At 47.0% G+C, this 14,825-nt stretch overlaps 1 protein-coding gene across 21 annotated transcripts in view; it reads right to left on the reverse strand.

Annotated features, from left to right (window-relative positions):
- Positions 1 to 1,761: 1,761 nt before the first annotated feature.
- Positions 1,762 to 14,825, reverse strand: part of TIAM1 (TIAM Rac1 associated GEF 1) — a 424,375-nt gene continuing 411,311 nt past the window's right edge. For 19 of the 21 annotated variants that reach the window (XM_064273167.1, XM_064273165.1, XM_064273170.1 and 16 more), the window contains 5 exons: positions 12,650 to 12,708; positions 12,047 to 12,149; positions 9,362 to 9,449; positions 6,166 to 6,338; positions 1,762 to 2,560 (listed from right to left, as the gene is read on the reverse strand). In XM_064273167.1, the coding sequence (XP_064129237.1) occupies positions 2,091 to 2,560; positions 6,166 to 6,338; positions 9,362 to 9,449; positions 12,047 to 12,149; positions 12,650 to 12,708 (893 nt within the window). In that variant the 3' untranslated portion in view covers positions 1,762 to 2,090. Of the gene's footprint in view, positions 5,443 to 6,165; positions 6,339 to 9,361; positions 9,450 to 12,046; positions 12,150 to 12,649; positions 12,709 to 14,825 lie in introns of all 21 variants that reach the window. The other 2 variants (XR_010318722.1, XM_064273174.1) reach the window with 2 other exon arrangements.

Below are 14,825 nucleotides of genomic sequence, written 5' to 3' on the forward strand. Positions count from 1 at the left end.
CCAACCTTTTGGTTAGCAGCCGAGCACTTGGATGGTCATGACAGTCACTGTTAAAAAAGGGCATCCCCAAGAATTCTTCCCGTGCACTCTTTCCGCCAACGGTCCCTACTCATCCTCCCATTGTTTAAGGAAAGCACAGGACAGTCCAGACATGTTTCAATATTTTTATTGTTTGACAGGCATTTACAACGTTCCATTCATAGACCTAAAAACATAAAAATAGACCTTCTTTCAGCTTATAAAAGAAATATATAAGAACTTTGGACATAGACACGTCATGACCTTATGTACAAGAGACAATGGCACCCTCTCCAAGCACCAGACTCTCCAGTATTTTCAAATGACCCCGCTGCAGTGGGACTGGTAGACGATGTTAGAAGCCTCTGTTTCCGTTATCCATCTGGACACAATCGAACCGGGGTGATATGGAACAATGCAGTGATACAAAGGGTATAGAAACCATTCTAAAGCTTTTAAGAAAACCAGAAGATATAGCAAAAATTTAATAGAATAAAACTTTCAAAAGATCAAGCTCAAAGCCCTGGAGACCAGAAAGGAGGGGCGGGGGGAAGCAGGTCAGCAAGCAGGAGCAGAAGAGCGTGATGACCTGAACTCTCTGATCTGGGAATAGAAAGTCGGAACTGATTTGTATAAAATAGAGTTCCTAAAGCGACTAGAAAATCCAGGTCTTTAAAGAACCCACTGATGTGTCAAACACCAAAGAGATATTTTCCCCCAAAAAGAAAGTTTTTGTATTATTGAAACCCTTCTTAGGAAGTAGACGGTGTGAAATGGGGACAGAAGAAAGCTATAAACCTTTTTTATTAATAAAAAAAATGGAAAGTGCTATAACTTGTTTTTGTTCTTCCTAATTGGAAATCTCTTTAGGACGTGAAGAGTTTTAGCAGATTTACCCTGTTTCACTGGCATGAAGAGAAGTGTTAAACACGGAAGATATCTTTGAAGAGGTGGTTTTGCTGAGAGGGTTGGTCATGGACTGTGGGGGACAGGGGGTCATGGATGGATGAAGATGTGATTCTGAGAGAAAACCAACAATCGCCATGGCAACCCCACGGGAAGAAGGCTCCCCTGCCATAGGCAACAGACACACACACTGCTCATTCGGTGTCTTGTTTAATCCAACCAAACTCCCATCTCAAATATAGATTCAGACATTTTAAAAAAGACAAAAATTGTCTCCTCGGGAAAAAAAGGGAACCCTAAGCATGAGTTTCTTGTTGGCCTTTCGTATATAAATATAAAATCACCATGCCTCACTCTCTCTGTAAAAGGTTATACCCTCATTTTTTTTCCAACTCAAGAGTTAAACACGAACACTGTAAAATTCTCGCCTGTGTGTGCCCTGCATCTCAGGGAAAATACAAAAAATATTATTTTCTTTCTATTTTTCAAGTGATAAATTTGGATCTCTTTGCAAAGAGTTTGGCGTCTTTACAATTCTATGCAAAACTAGAGCTCCGAACACTGGCACTGAGTAGGACCAGCCGTAGACCAAAACAGAAGGAAAAAAAAAGGCTCATCAAAACATAAATCTCCACCCTCTCCTCACGCACCCCTAAAATACACAGATATTCTCAGACACTGAAGAGGGAAAGGAGCGGGAACACTGCAGGCTGGGCGGTGGCTTCGCTTCGCTGCGGGTGTGAAGGCGGACGCCCGCCCAGGGGATGGAGCTCAGGGTGGTTTCGGATGCAGCAATCATCTTTTACTGGTTTGTGCCATCCTTTCTGCTGTGCATACTCCTGGGGGCGGGGGGGGAATTTGCTTTCCAGTGCTATAGGATTTTTTTTTTCCTTTTAATTCTTCAGGCCCTGATTCGTGGAGAATAAATAAAAGCCCTTGGCAATATACAGAAGACAGGACTCAAGCTTATTCGAAATTCGGAACAATTCTTTCTGATGCTGTTGTCAGAAACGACAAAGTCGGTGGCTACGTGGCTTCAGAACAGAGTCAGCTGCCCGAACCATGAGCAAGAGTGCCCTGGGGCGGTCCGCCCGCGGGCACAGGAGGGCGGGCGGCGGGTGGCGGGTGGGCGGGACAAGTATCTACACTCTCAGGGACACGCACACTCATATCTCAGTGTTGAGTTTCCTGGCCGGGGTGAAGTCTTCACGCCTAACCCAAATGACCTCCTCGCCTGTGCTCGCTAGGCCCCCGTTGATGCCAGACAGCGCAGCTTGCTTCTTGAGCTGTGTCATCCGGGACGCGTGACTGTCCAGGGCCTCCCGGCCCCCTTCCCGCTGACTGATGGAGGTGGCCTGAAGCTGCTCCCGCAGGTCCCTGTCCACCGAGGTGCCCTTCGCTGACTCACAGAATTCATCATCATCACTGAGGATGTCTGTCTCCTTGATGTCATCCTGCTCCTCGTACTGAGCAAGATCGAACTGTTCCTCAACCCAGCGGTCAGTGTCCCCGCCACCGGGTGGCTGCTGGGGCTCTCTCTCCGGGCTGCTGGCAGAGACAGCGTCGGCATCAATGGTAAACCTGTTCCGAGCCAGTCGCCGCCTCCTCCTCCCAAGGGACTTGCTTGGGGCAGACACTGCACACACACACAAAAATATAAAAGTAAAGCCCCCACACGCTTTACGTGAGATGGAAATCCAGGCAGCAAATAAAGAGGACAGCAAAAACTGATGGCATCGGGGACAAAAGGTCCAGACCTCACTGGTCCACCCTGGAATTGTGGGCAACAGTCCTTGCTTTGCACAGATGCCTGAGCTTAGAGGGTGTCAGTACAACTGACTGGAAGGGGAGACAGGCGGGAAGGGGACACGGGAGAACTGTAGGTTATGGGAAAAAGAGGACTCAGCGCCCTCTGAAAGAACCTTCTGCTGTGCTACCTGGGAGACAGGTAACAGACTCCTGCTCCTCTCAGTAGTCCCCTCACCTGGGGATTAGTGAGTTGGTGTCCTCAGCCCTGAGCACCTGCCCAAGGCACTGACCTCTGAAGATGCCCCAGGGCTGCCAGGGCTCATCTAGTTGGGATACTCTTCAGTAGCGCACAGTGTGCTTCTAGGGTTTCCCTTTGATGGTAAAACCACCACAATGTGTCAAATAGGCAAAAGCACTGGCTCAAGTTATGCTGCTTTCTGGGGAATTAAATGCAGTATTTCTTGAGGACGTGCAGCTGAATTAAGGCATGTCACCCCTCTGAGAGAGTCGACAGAAAAGAGCAGCTCTCAGAGGAGCAAGCTTCTGATTATCTCCCGGCCCCTCGATGACAAAGTCCTACATGAACCGTAAGGTGAAGCCAGTTGGAGCCTTCAGCCCTCCTTGACTGCATTCTGTGTATCCCCAATTTCTTCCCAACAAAGCAATGAAAATATTCCTGAGTGGGTAAAATGAGAAATAAACAGAAGACAGGCAAGCACTTGACCAACCAGGTGCTATATAAAGTAACTAAGAGTTAAGAAGAGGACATCTTTGAACCCATCCTTTCATCCTACTACCCTCTAGGAAGCCAGAATTATTAAAAATAAACAAAAAACACCACCCAAACAAGCAAACGAACAAGCACACCACACACACGTACAGGAAAGACGGCTCTCGCACAAGGGCTGTAGCTTCCCCCTCCCTAGGGAAGTGCCTGTCACATCAGAGACAAGAGGATAAAATGTAACATGGAGTTCAAAGGGAAGGCAAGGGCCCAAACGAAAAACTAGTTGGAAACTGCTTTCCTGAAACCTAGGCCTACAAACCTTTAAACTGCCTCAGTGCTGCTAGAACTTAGATAACTGTTCTTGATTTCTGTCCCGGGTAGCCCTGACGTCAACCACAGTGGGCACAGGGTCAGGAAGCTGGACAGTGGCCTAAACTGGCCCCCATTCAGGCATCTGCTCCCTGAGACCCCTGTACTGCCCATTGTCATTCCAGAACATTCCACTATCTTAAAAGATGCAACAAATGGGTACCACTCTGGTTTGAGGAGGGAAATGAAAGCCACTTCCAGGGAAAAATGGAAAAAAAGATATGGGAAAAAACCCTCTGCCATTGGGAAGAATCAAAACTTCCTAATTCACCTCAGCATCACCATGTGGAGGCTGAGTCCTCACTGCAATCATTATTTAGAACTACCGCAAATCAAAGCTGGGTTATTGCAAACGTGTGAATGCTGAAGTCATGTCTACAACTTTGAAAAATGTCAAAAAACAAGATGGGTGGATGGATGATAGATGGATAGCTATATGATAATGAAAACAGAGAGAGATAATTACAGAGCATAGGTGGTTGGTATGTTTACTGTAGAACTCTTTCAACTGCTCTGTGTGTCTGAAATGCTTCAAAGAAAATGTTGGAAATATATGTATATATTTTAATTGGGTTATTGGCAGATGTCCAGTTTTTTGAGACTTAGAATTGAGTCAAGGTATCTAGCTTTCCTACCTATCCAAACAGAACAGCAAGAGAAATGAACAACCTGGGTACTCATGGCAATGCAAAATAAAGCACAGGTCTCTCTCTCGGCTATCAAAAAGATGCTTAATAACCAGCCAGTCTGACTGAGTTGCTCCCAGTCTCTTAGGGAGAGAAACGTTGAACATTCGTAGTGTTCGTTGTTAAGTCAGACAGGCTAGTGCTGTACCCATCCACTCGGGAACCATTTTAAAATCATCTAAAATGAGGCCCTGATGAAAGTGAGGGATTAAAAAATTAAAAAAGGAGAGGGATAAATACTTTCTTCAGCTAAAAAGGAGCCATCCATAGGACGAGCAGAAAATCCTTTCATTAGCCAAATCCTACAGACTACAACTTCAAGGTGTTCTCTTGCTGTTCATGATGACGGTATAGGTTACCGGTTGGCTGGGCTTTCTTTTATCTGGGGGTCTAAAGGAGTCTCGGCAGGAAAACTTTTGAGTGTCCTACAGACTAAAAGTGCCTAGTTTCAAAGTAAACACAGTTAGGAATTTGAGTTCATTGATTAGCAAGTGAAACCTAGCCAATGACAGGCTGGGCTCCCTGAGATTGGGACAAATACTCCCAGTCCTTAGGAAATATGCCCTGGAAAGCAAAGGGCACAGGTAGGATAATTCTGAGATGAAAGTCTCTACGGTGAAATATAAAAGGATACATGAACCCTTCTTTACAGGGACCCCGTGAGAAACTGTGGGTAGGGAGGTACATGATACCATCAGGGTACCTTGGAGAACCCAGGAGAACACTAAGTCTCAATAAATACTCATCAATGGATTAGCAGATTTAAGATAGCTAACCCCCTACCGTTAGTTAAACCTAAGGTGCTTAGTGGATGCAATGATCCCATACCAATGCTACGCAGGTTACAGCTATGAAAATCTTCCACTGTTCACAGTTCCATCTATGCCTCTTCAACGCAATGGGGAACAGGTGGGCAGAGACCTTCTTGGCAAACGCAAAGGTAGCTGCTTTCGTGGGAAACCCTCCTGCAAAATTCCAGGCTGCCTCCTAAGAAAGGCGTTATAAAAACGTGGACATCTTGATGTCATTAAGTACAGGCATATTATGAAAACATCTTTCTTCCTGGAAATATTGCACTGTCACCTGTCGCTTGTGGGTAGCCATACTGACCTTCCTTCCTCAATGATCCAGAGCAGTAAGCCCTAAAGGAGTTTTTACCCCAGGACCATTGACACTCTGGATTCCTCCTTTCCAAGAGCAGCGCTCAGGGCTTCCTCAAATGAACAGTGAGGCTAAAAACAGAGCTGCAGGCACAGGCGGGGGTATAACTCCCACACATCACCTGGAGTCCTTACTGAGAACACCGGGCCATGGCCTTGCTGAGACATGACACACTGCTTTCTGCTAGACGAAGCTGGCTGTCATGCAAAGCAGCGGCTCTCATCGCACAAGCAGGCCAGGACAGCCTCTCCGGAAAGAGGGTGCCCGCTTCCTGCTGGCGCATGAGAGAGGAGCTCGCCAGCCATGGGGTGGAGGGCAGCGAAGGGCAGGCTGGAGCAGGGACAGGAGGAGTCACCACAGGGCAGATCCCCAGGAAGCCATCAAGACCAGAGGCAAAGGCAAGGACCCTCATACCAACCAGGGAAAAACTATCGCCACGTGAGCCCCCACAGGGCTACACCTATGCCTGGCTCGGCAAGGTCAAGCTCACGGGGCCCTACAGCGGAGTAGGGTTGACGGGGATCTTGAACGTCGGAATCCCCACAGTACCTGCCCTGCTCATGGCCGGCCTGGCCCCTTTCAGTGCACACAATCTCTTTCCTCCAAAAGGGACATACTGCTGGGACGAGGGAAGGCTTTCGGTTTTGAGGAGCTGTCTTCTGTGCTTATCACGCAAGATCGAGTGCACAGCCTTCAGGAAATCCTTCCGGCTCTCAGGGGAGCTATGGAAAGAGAATCACAAGTGTTAGGGAAGCGGTGCTCAACACATGGGCCACTACTAATGCTGTCAGATGCGGCCAGACAAATACCGCCCAGGAGCCAAGGTTAAAGACTGAGGGTATGACGCCCGTGCCTAGGCTCAGTGGTATTTTCATAGCTGGGAATGGAGAAGGCACACTCTTTCCCCTTGATGCTTTGTGATTCATCTCCTGCAGCTGATCTGGGCAGAGCAGTCCACTAACGATGGAGTCCCTGGGTGGTGCAAATGGTTAAGTGCTCAACTACTAGCCAGAAGGTTGGTGGTTCACACTCACTCAGAGGCACCCTGGAAGACAGACCTGGCAAACTGCTTCTGAAAGGTCACAGCCTTGAAAGCCCTATAGAGCAGTTCTACTCTGCACACATGGGGTCACTCTGAGTTGGAATCGACTCAACAGCAACTTAACAACAAGAATCTGTGAAGGTCCCTAGGTGGCACAGTTTGCACTCGGCTTCTAACCGAAAGGTTGGTGGTTCAAACCTACCACGGGAGAAAGGCCTGGCGATTTGTTTTCATAAAGGTCACCGCCAAGAAAACCCTACAGAGCAGTTCTACTCTGCACGCATGGGGTCGCCATGAGTCAGAACCGACTCGATGGCAACTAACAATAACAACAATAGTCCACTAATGAAGAGACAGGTGGAAGTGGCACCCAGAAGCTGACAAATTCTGCTCGCGGCACTTACAGCAGAAGCATTTGTTCTAAAATGTTTTGGGGGACAAAATGAAGCACAAGATCCTTGTGGTTCTGCAGAGCTCCCTAAGAATGATGTCCCAACATCCTTAGTTTCCTTCAAAGTTGTAGTCCTGTTCCAACACATAAATATTAAAGCTACATTGCTAAGAACTAGAATACCTTCCCAAATCCTAATTTGCATGGTAAAAACGTATTTCCTAGGTTAAGAGATGGTGGTTCAGTCGTAGAATTCTCACCTTCCACAGCAGAGACCCAAGTTTGATTCTGGCCAACGCACCTCCTGTGCAGCCTCCACCCATGTGTCAGTAGAGGCCTGCCTGTCGCTAGGATGCTTCCAGACTAAGATTAGGAAGAAAGGCCTGAGGATCACAACAGTTCAGTTGTGCACGGGCTTGCCATGCTTTGGGGGCCCACTTGTTGGCGACGAACAACAACGGGTTACTCTTCGTGTCCCATTCTCAATATTTTCACCCAGGTGGGTTTCAAAAGAATCATTCTTCCTTATGAAAACTTATATGGTGTCTCTATGGCTTCTCTAGAGGCAGGCTCCCCGGACCCCGTGGAGACTTTACCACAATAATCACAAGTGGATTGGCCTAAATAGATGGTAAAGATGAAGCTCAACCCAGCTGTGGACTACCAGAGGAAATTTTCAATTCTAATCCTGATGACTTGCTGGGGAATGCGGCTCCCCCTACTTTTTTGACCCCCGTCACCCACAGAAAGGCGATTAGAAACAAAGAATGAGCTCTGAAGTCAACCCCACCTGTTGGAACCCAGTGCTCGCCTGCTGTAAGCCCTCAGGCAAAGATGCTCTACGAGCCCTGCATCCCCATCTGTACGACGGGAAGAAGAGGCCCCCGCTCTGAGTAACTGCAACAATGCACGCGGTGTGTTAGCGCAGGGTATGCTCAGGAACTGTGCCCGCTCCTGTATTTGCGATTTAAAAAACCATTGCCGTGGAGTCAATTCCAACGCACAGCGACCCTGTAGGACAGAGTAGAACTGCTCCATAGGGTTTCTAAAGAGCGCCAGGTGGATTCAAACTGCCGACCTTTCAGTTAGCAGCCGAGCTCTTAACCGGTACGCCACACGGCAATGGCAGTATGAGACAGTGATAATAATCATCATCATATTGACATGGTTTAATTTGGGGGTGATCCATTGCACACCACTACACAATGTGGGCATCACGTCAGTACTGAGACTACTGAGTGTCCATGTCTTCTGATTAGGCCAATTAAAGCATGACTGAACATAAATCACAGTGAAAGCCAAATACACTAGAACGCTGGCTACTGGCTATCCACCTCAATATCTTTAGGTGAAAAAAAGACTCAAGAACTGGCTGTGCCTTAGTTTGTCAGTGCTGCTGTAACACCACCACCAAAGTCGGTGGCTTTAACAAACAGGCAATTATTTTCTCAGGTTAGGAGGCTGAAAGTCCAAATTCAGGGTACCACCTCAAGGGGAAGGATCTCTCTCTGTTGGCTCAGGGGGGTAGATCTCTGTTTCTACAGCCCCAGCGTTCCTCAGTTCCCCGGCGAGCTCCACATGGCATCTCTTCTCCCCACTGGTGCTTGCCTCTCTCTGCCTCTTTGTATAACCCAAGTGACTAGGTTTAAGACACACCCTACACTGAAATGGCCTCATTAATGTAACAAAGAAAACCCTATTTCCAAATGGGACCACATCCATAGGTATAAGTTCAGGTCCCAATACATTTGGGATTGGGGTGGGGGGTCAGAAGTCAACCAGTAACAGGATCCACATGGAGAAAGGTCTCAGCTTCTCAGAGAACTAGAACTAGAAGTTCCACTTCCACCCGGAATCTGTGGGTGATCCTGAGCACCCTATGCCACCCTGCCACTGCTGCCATTTCTCCAGTGAGGGGGAATCCTGGGGAGACGTTCACAGGCCCCCGCCCCTCACCTGCCTCTGCTGTGCATCTCAGGGATAAACAACGTATCCATATGGCAAAACAACTGCCACAGGACTGCTGCGCCCTTGTAGTTTATCAAACGGGAAGAAAGCCCTCTTTGGTATGTTCAATAGCTTTGAAAATTTATATTTTCTTTCAAAAAGGTATTAAATTAACCAGGTTACTGTCTATATTCTAATAAAACTAGTTTAACTTCTCCAGTTACTGTTGTTTTAGGAAACACTGCATAAGGCAAAGCACACAGCATCCCGGGAGGCAGAGGCTGGCTTGCAGGGCACAGAGGGGCTTGGAAGACCCCAAGCACAGCCACCTTCCTGCCCTCTGTGCCACACACCTGCAGACTCACCTGCAGCACAGGTGGAAGACCCTCTCTGGCCTCCCCTCAGACTCCGATTTTACATGGACGATTTCACACACGGCATTTGCTTCTGCATCTAGATAAATTAAAACAAATTAAGGCACATCTGAAACGGATTTATCTGCATTTTTACAAAAACATTTCCCGCACTCTGCCAGTGGAACCTCACTAGGCCCTGTGACGGGAAGAGACAAAGTGTTTGCAAGCCTAATGGACGGGAAAAAAAGAACACTGGGAGTACCTCCCGTTGCTAAAATCTCCTAGCTGAAGAACTCTTCAGCTGCTTAGCGCATTTGGCTGAATTATTTCAATTAAGTGGTTAGTTTTTTGGCCAACAGTTGGACGAGACCAAGCCCACGATTCCCATGAAGATTTCATCAGGCCAGAGGCGCAAAGAAACAAGTCCATGCTGGTCCATGGGGAGCCTTCCCACAGAGCACCCAGGCGGAGTACCCTGGGCCTGCCCCAGCAACCTGATGGGCCTCCTCTTTCTCAGCCCTCTCATTCCGAAGCCAAAATAGTAGGCCAAGAAGGCGTGGGACAGTCATTAAGTAATTTCTAGGCCTTGCAAAGCCTAGAAAACCATTTTCTTTCCAGCCCTGAATAAAGTGATTGTGAAAGGAACAATTTGATACAGACATCTCACCGCCCACCACGAGGTCTCCTTCTTACCCAGTGGCTCAGAACTCTGCTCACAAACCCTCCCTGTGCCCCCAGCATGTAACCCCAACTGGGAACCATTTACAGAGAGCTTCATATGATTTCCCAAATGAAGAGAGAAATCTAGAAATTCCAGTTTCTGATTCTCTAATCTACTGGAATGTGTTTCATAAGGAGGGACTTGTTGGCAAGTCCATCAAAGTAACCTTTTATCTTGATGGTTTTACACTTGATTTGAATGAAAAGTGGGGGGTGGGGGGGGGTGGAGGTGGAGAATGGGACCTCATATCACAAAGATAGCTTTGTTTTCAAAATGGAGGGTCTTTATACATTTAGTCCTCAATGAAGGCAAAATTCCTGGCTGAGAAGTTTGCAGTCTTGCTACAGACCTAAGTTTAACTGTTTATAAACCAGGCACAAGGAACTTAAGAACGAGATAATTCACAAACGAAGACTGCCAAGTAAGGCAATCTTAGTAGCTATGTGCCTAAACCTCAAAATGCTATTATAACCTTTTCTAGTCTTACAACATAGGGGTCTCAGAAATTCACAGGTCAATCAATTCTGCCAATCAAATCATAACTAAAAAGGCACATGGTGGGAGCACAGAAAGCTTTCTGAGCCTTCCTACAGCAAATAATTACTCTATGATCTACAAGTCTGAGTCTTCCTACTGCAAAGCCTCACTACTGTGAAGGAAAACACGTCCAGTTTAATGACGGTGAAGTTTCTCCTCATGACGCTCATGACAAGGGCCAGTGGGTTTTGTGAGGATCAGACCCAGTTCTATTGCTCAGGGAGGGTGACAAGTGGGGACAGGGAGAGGCCGAGCAGCACAAATCGGACACTTGGAACTTAGCGCTTACATCAGACGCCAGAAACATAAAATGGAAATACAGTCCGTCATGAACCCAGGGCCTCTCTGCCGATGCCTCCTCTCTAGACCTTGGCCCCAAATATATCTCTGGACAGGGCCTCTGAGTTCCAAAACCAAAAACCAAACCCGTTCCCGTTGAGTCAATTCCAACTCATACCAACTCTAGAGGACAGAGTAGAACTGCCCCATACAGTTTCCAAGGAGCATCTGGTGGATTCGAACTGCCAACCTTTTGGTTAGCAGCCATAGCTCTTAACCACTGTGCCAACAGGTTTCCAGTAAATACAGTAAAACCTGCAAAAGCCAGAACCTGTATAAGGCAGAAATGCACATATTTTCCAGTTAAACGAGTGATGAAGAGCAGTAAGGCTGTACCCTGTCAAAGGCGGAAAACCTGAAAGACAAGGCTCTCCTGCTGAGTTCCGGCTCTCACAGGTTTCACTGTACTGCTCTCTTGGTCGGCACCCTGCTGAAGTTTACATCTCTTCTCGTGTCTCAAAACATCATCTAACATTATCCAGAGTATCTATGGCCACCCAACAGCTCACCTCACTACCGTCTGCTCACAGAAGCAGTACCGCCATGTCAAACACCTTCATGCCAATACCAAAGACAAGTGTTTGCAATGCCTCAGGGCAAAAAGAGAAAATGCTTCTCCAATTGATTTACTGTGAGCTTGGTGGTCTTTTTTGGTCTCCCACTTAAAAGGCAAGTGAGCAATTTACATGGGCTTTGTGTCCTCATGGTCGCAAAGATTCTTTCCAGAATTAAAAGACCTGTTGCTACTCAAATATCAGTCACTGTCTATGGGGCAGTTCTACTCTGTCCTATAGGGTCACTATGAGTCAGAATCGACTCGACGGCACTGGGTTTGGTTTTGGTTTTGGTATCGTTATTAACATATATATATATCAGAGTGACTAGAATCCTCAGAGCAATTCTGAGGACAGGACAACCGTTTACTCAGCTCATTTACCCACTCAAATATCTAATAAATGACTGGGTAGATAAAAGGGAACGGAATCATCAAGAGGAACAAAGTTTAAACATGGATACCAGAAGCTGACAGGGCGGCTGGACCAGCACCTGGCCTCAGACACACCAGACATGCACACCCAGCCCGGCTCAGAATTTACCTGCGCTTGCCAAAGCCCGGACCTGCAGGGCCTCGGTAGGGATCATGTGCCGAAATCGAAAGGGGTCCCAGTCTTCATAAATCGAAAGCCTGTGAGATCCTACCTGCAGGAGAGAAGGAACCAGCTGCGTCAGAACCACTGGCTCGACCCCTGGACCCGACCCCTGAATTTCCTAAACCTATCGCTGACCCTCACCCTAGAGCCCAGTGCTCACCCCAGGGGCTCCTCTGTCCAGCAGAAAGTGAGGAAGTGACAGGTCAGGTGACTGATACACTGAGGGGTATGCAAGTAAGTGGGCTAACCAGATACAGGCTAGAGAAAGATAAAGCACAGAGGAGAAAATGGGCCCCAGCACAAGAACGGGAAACGGGAAATAGCATTAGGAAGGCTCTGGGCTAAGCAGGCCCCAGAGCTATTCACTCTCAGGCTCCCTGAAGGAAGGCAGGATGGGAGTCATTAAAAAAATAAATTAGCAACACTAAAACAAGAAATCACAGACAGGACTGAGCCTGACTAAGGGAGGGGAAGCTTAGGCACACATTACTGAGAAGACGACAGAGCCAGAGGTACTTTCAATCTATGGGGTGAAATAACAAGTCTTACAAGTTTCTTCTTCTGCTTGGAGCCATCTTTATACACAAGGACCACAGCAGTTTTAAAGACTGGAAAAACAATAAATAAATAAAGGCAGTTATGCTTGGGGTTTCCCCCGAGTTCAATCGTTTGCAGTAATAAACACTACAGTTATGAAGAGGGCGGGGGATTCCAGTGAACGGACTCCCACTCAACCTTCCATTTGTTCATCACATCTACGGAAACCAAAAGCCTCCACATTCAAAAAATAAACACAATCTACATCATGTGGAAATACCTCCTGCCCCTGAAACTTCTAGTTGAAATAAAAATTTTAACTATGGTACTTGCTATGGATTCAATTGTCCCCCACCCCCGCCCCAAAATATACATTGTAATCCTAACCCCTGTACTCGTGGGTGTGTTCTTATTTGGAAGTACAGTTTTGTTAAGTTAACAAGGTCACGCCAGTGCCAGTTGTGTCCCAAACCCAATCACTCCTTAGCTATAAAAAGAGCAGATCACACACAGGCACATTTATATACTGGGAAAACAGACACCATGTGTTGTGATCCTCCACAAGCCAGAGAACCAAAGAACGCCCAGGCAACTGACAAGAAAGGGACTGTCAGAGCCAAGACCTTGACTTGGACTTTTCACCTCCAGAACTGTGAGAAAATAAATTTGTTCTTCAAAGCCACTGTGATGGCTAAGGCGTGTCAACTTGGCTGGGCCATGATTCTCAGTGGTTTGGCCGTTATGTAATGATGTAATCATCCTCCATAATGTGATCTGATGTGATCAGCCAATCAGTTGTAAGGGGAGTTTCCTCAGGGGTGTGGCCTGCACATTTATGGTCATATGTATGGACATATGTATGGTCGCTCTGGCAAAGCTCCAGATCCTGTATCTGGCTTGTCATCATTTGACTTCTTGTTCTTGAGACTTGAGCCAGTTGTAGCTACGTGAGTCATGAGAAGGAAGCCTCCAGCCTGACGCCTGACCCATGCACGTTGGACTCGCCAGCCTCTATAAACACAGGAGCCATTTCCTTGAGGTAAATCTCCCCCTTTTTTTTCCTCTCTCTCTCTCTTTATATACATATGCTTCACTAGTTTTGCCTCTCTACAGAACCCAGCCTAAGACAGCTACCCACTTGTGGTATTTACGTTATAGAAGCACTAGATAATTAAGGCAGTACCCACTTCAAGTTTTAAACTTCAGCTGATACAAATCCAGCAAAAAATACTGGTTTACCAACTGAAGAAACAGAATTGCTTCAAGGTGATTTATATTTATATAAACTAATACTTGCACACACACACCCCACACACCCCCACACACACTTTATCACAATTCAGGAAATATAATTCATCTTTCTGATCTGAGGAAATAAAAATTACTTTCTGACATAAAATGCAATACCGCTTCCTCCAAACAGATTGGATCACAGTGAGCTCTTTATGAGAGGGAGCGCGCAATTTTATTTTGGGGACGACTGGGGAGATGCAATGGAGTTGTGCATAGTTTTTCACTGAATTCCTTAAACAAGGCCAAACGTGTAACACTAGTGATCCCGGCTCCTCTCCTGATACCCAGGCACAGCCGGGGCCTAGGCACATGGCAGGTGGTGGGGTCACTGCCTGGGTGTACCAGGTGCAGAATCAGAGAGGAAAAGACCATGCAGAGAATACTGAAGGATGGGCCATCGGGCTGCCAGTGCCCTCTGGAAACCAGCCCAAAGTACAGTAAAACCCTGCAAAAGCCTGAACCTGTGTAAGGCGGAAACCTATCAGAGAAGGAATACACAAATATTTTCCACTAACACAAACAACAGAAAAGTGGTTAAGATACACCCTGCCAAATGCAGAAAACTCACGAGACCCGGGGAAAAAAAGGCAGTCCTGCCGAGTTCTGGCTCTCACAGGTTTCACTGTATCTGGTTCATTTTCTGTCTTACTTTGCTTGGCAGCAAACCAACTTCAATTTCAGAAGAAAGCTGCATTATTTCCTGAGATTAGAGGTTTAAACCAAAAGACAACCACATTTTACCCCAAAAGTTGCCTTCTGGGTCGTAATTAACCTACTTCCCGGAAAGCAACCCTTCCTTATTTCAAAGGGCACTTCTTAGGCTCTGGGAGTTTGGCCTTACCTTGGAATCACACCAACACTGCCCACCGTGTCAGCTTTTAATGACTGGGAATCC

Source organism: Loxodonta africana, chromosome 20, assembly GCF_030014295.1.
Source record: "Loxodonta africana isolate mLoxAfr1 chromosome 20, mLoxAfr1.hap2, whole genome shotgun sequence".
NCBI lineage: Eukaryota > Metazoa > Chordata > Mammalia > Proboscidea > Elephantidae > Loxodonta > Loxodonta africana.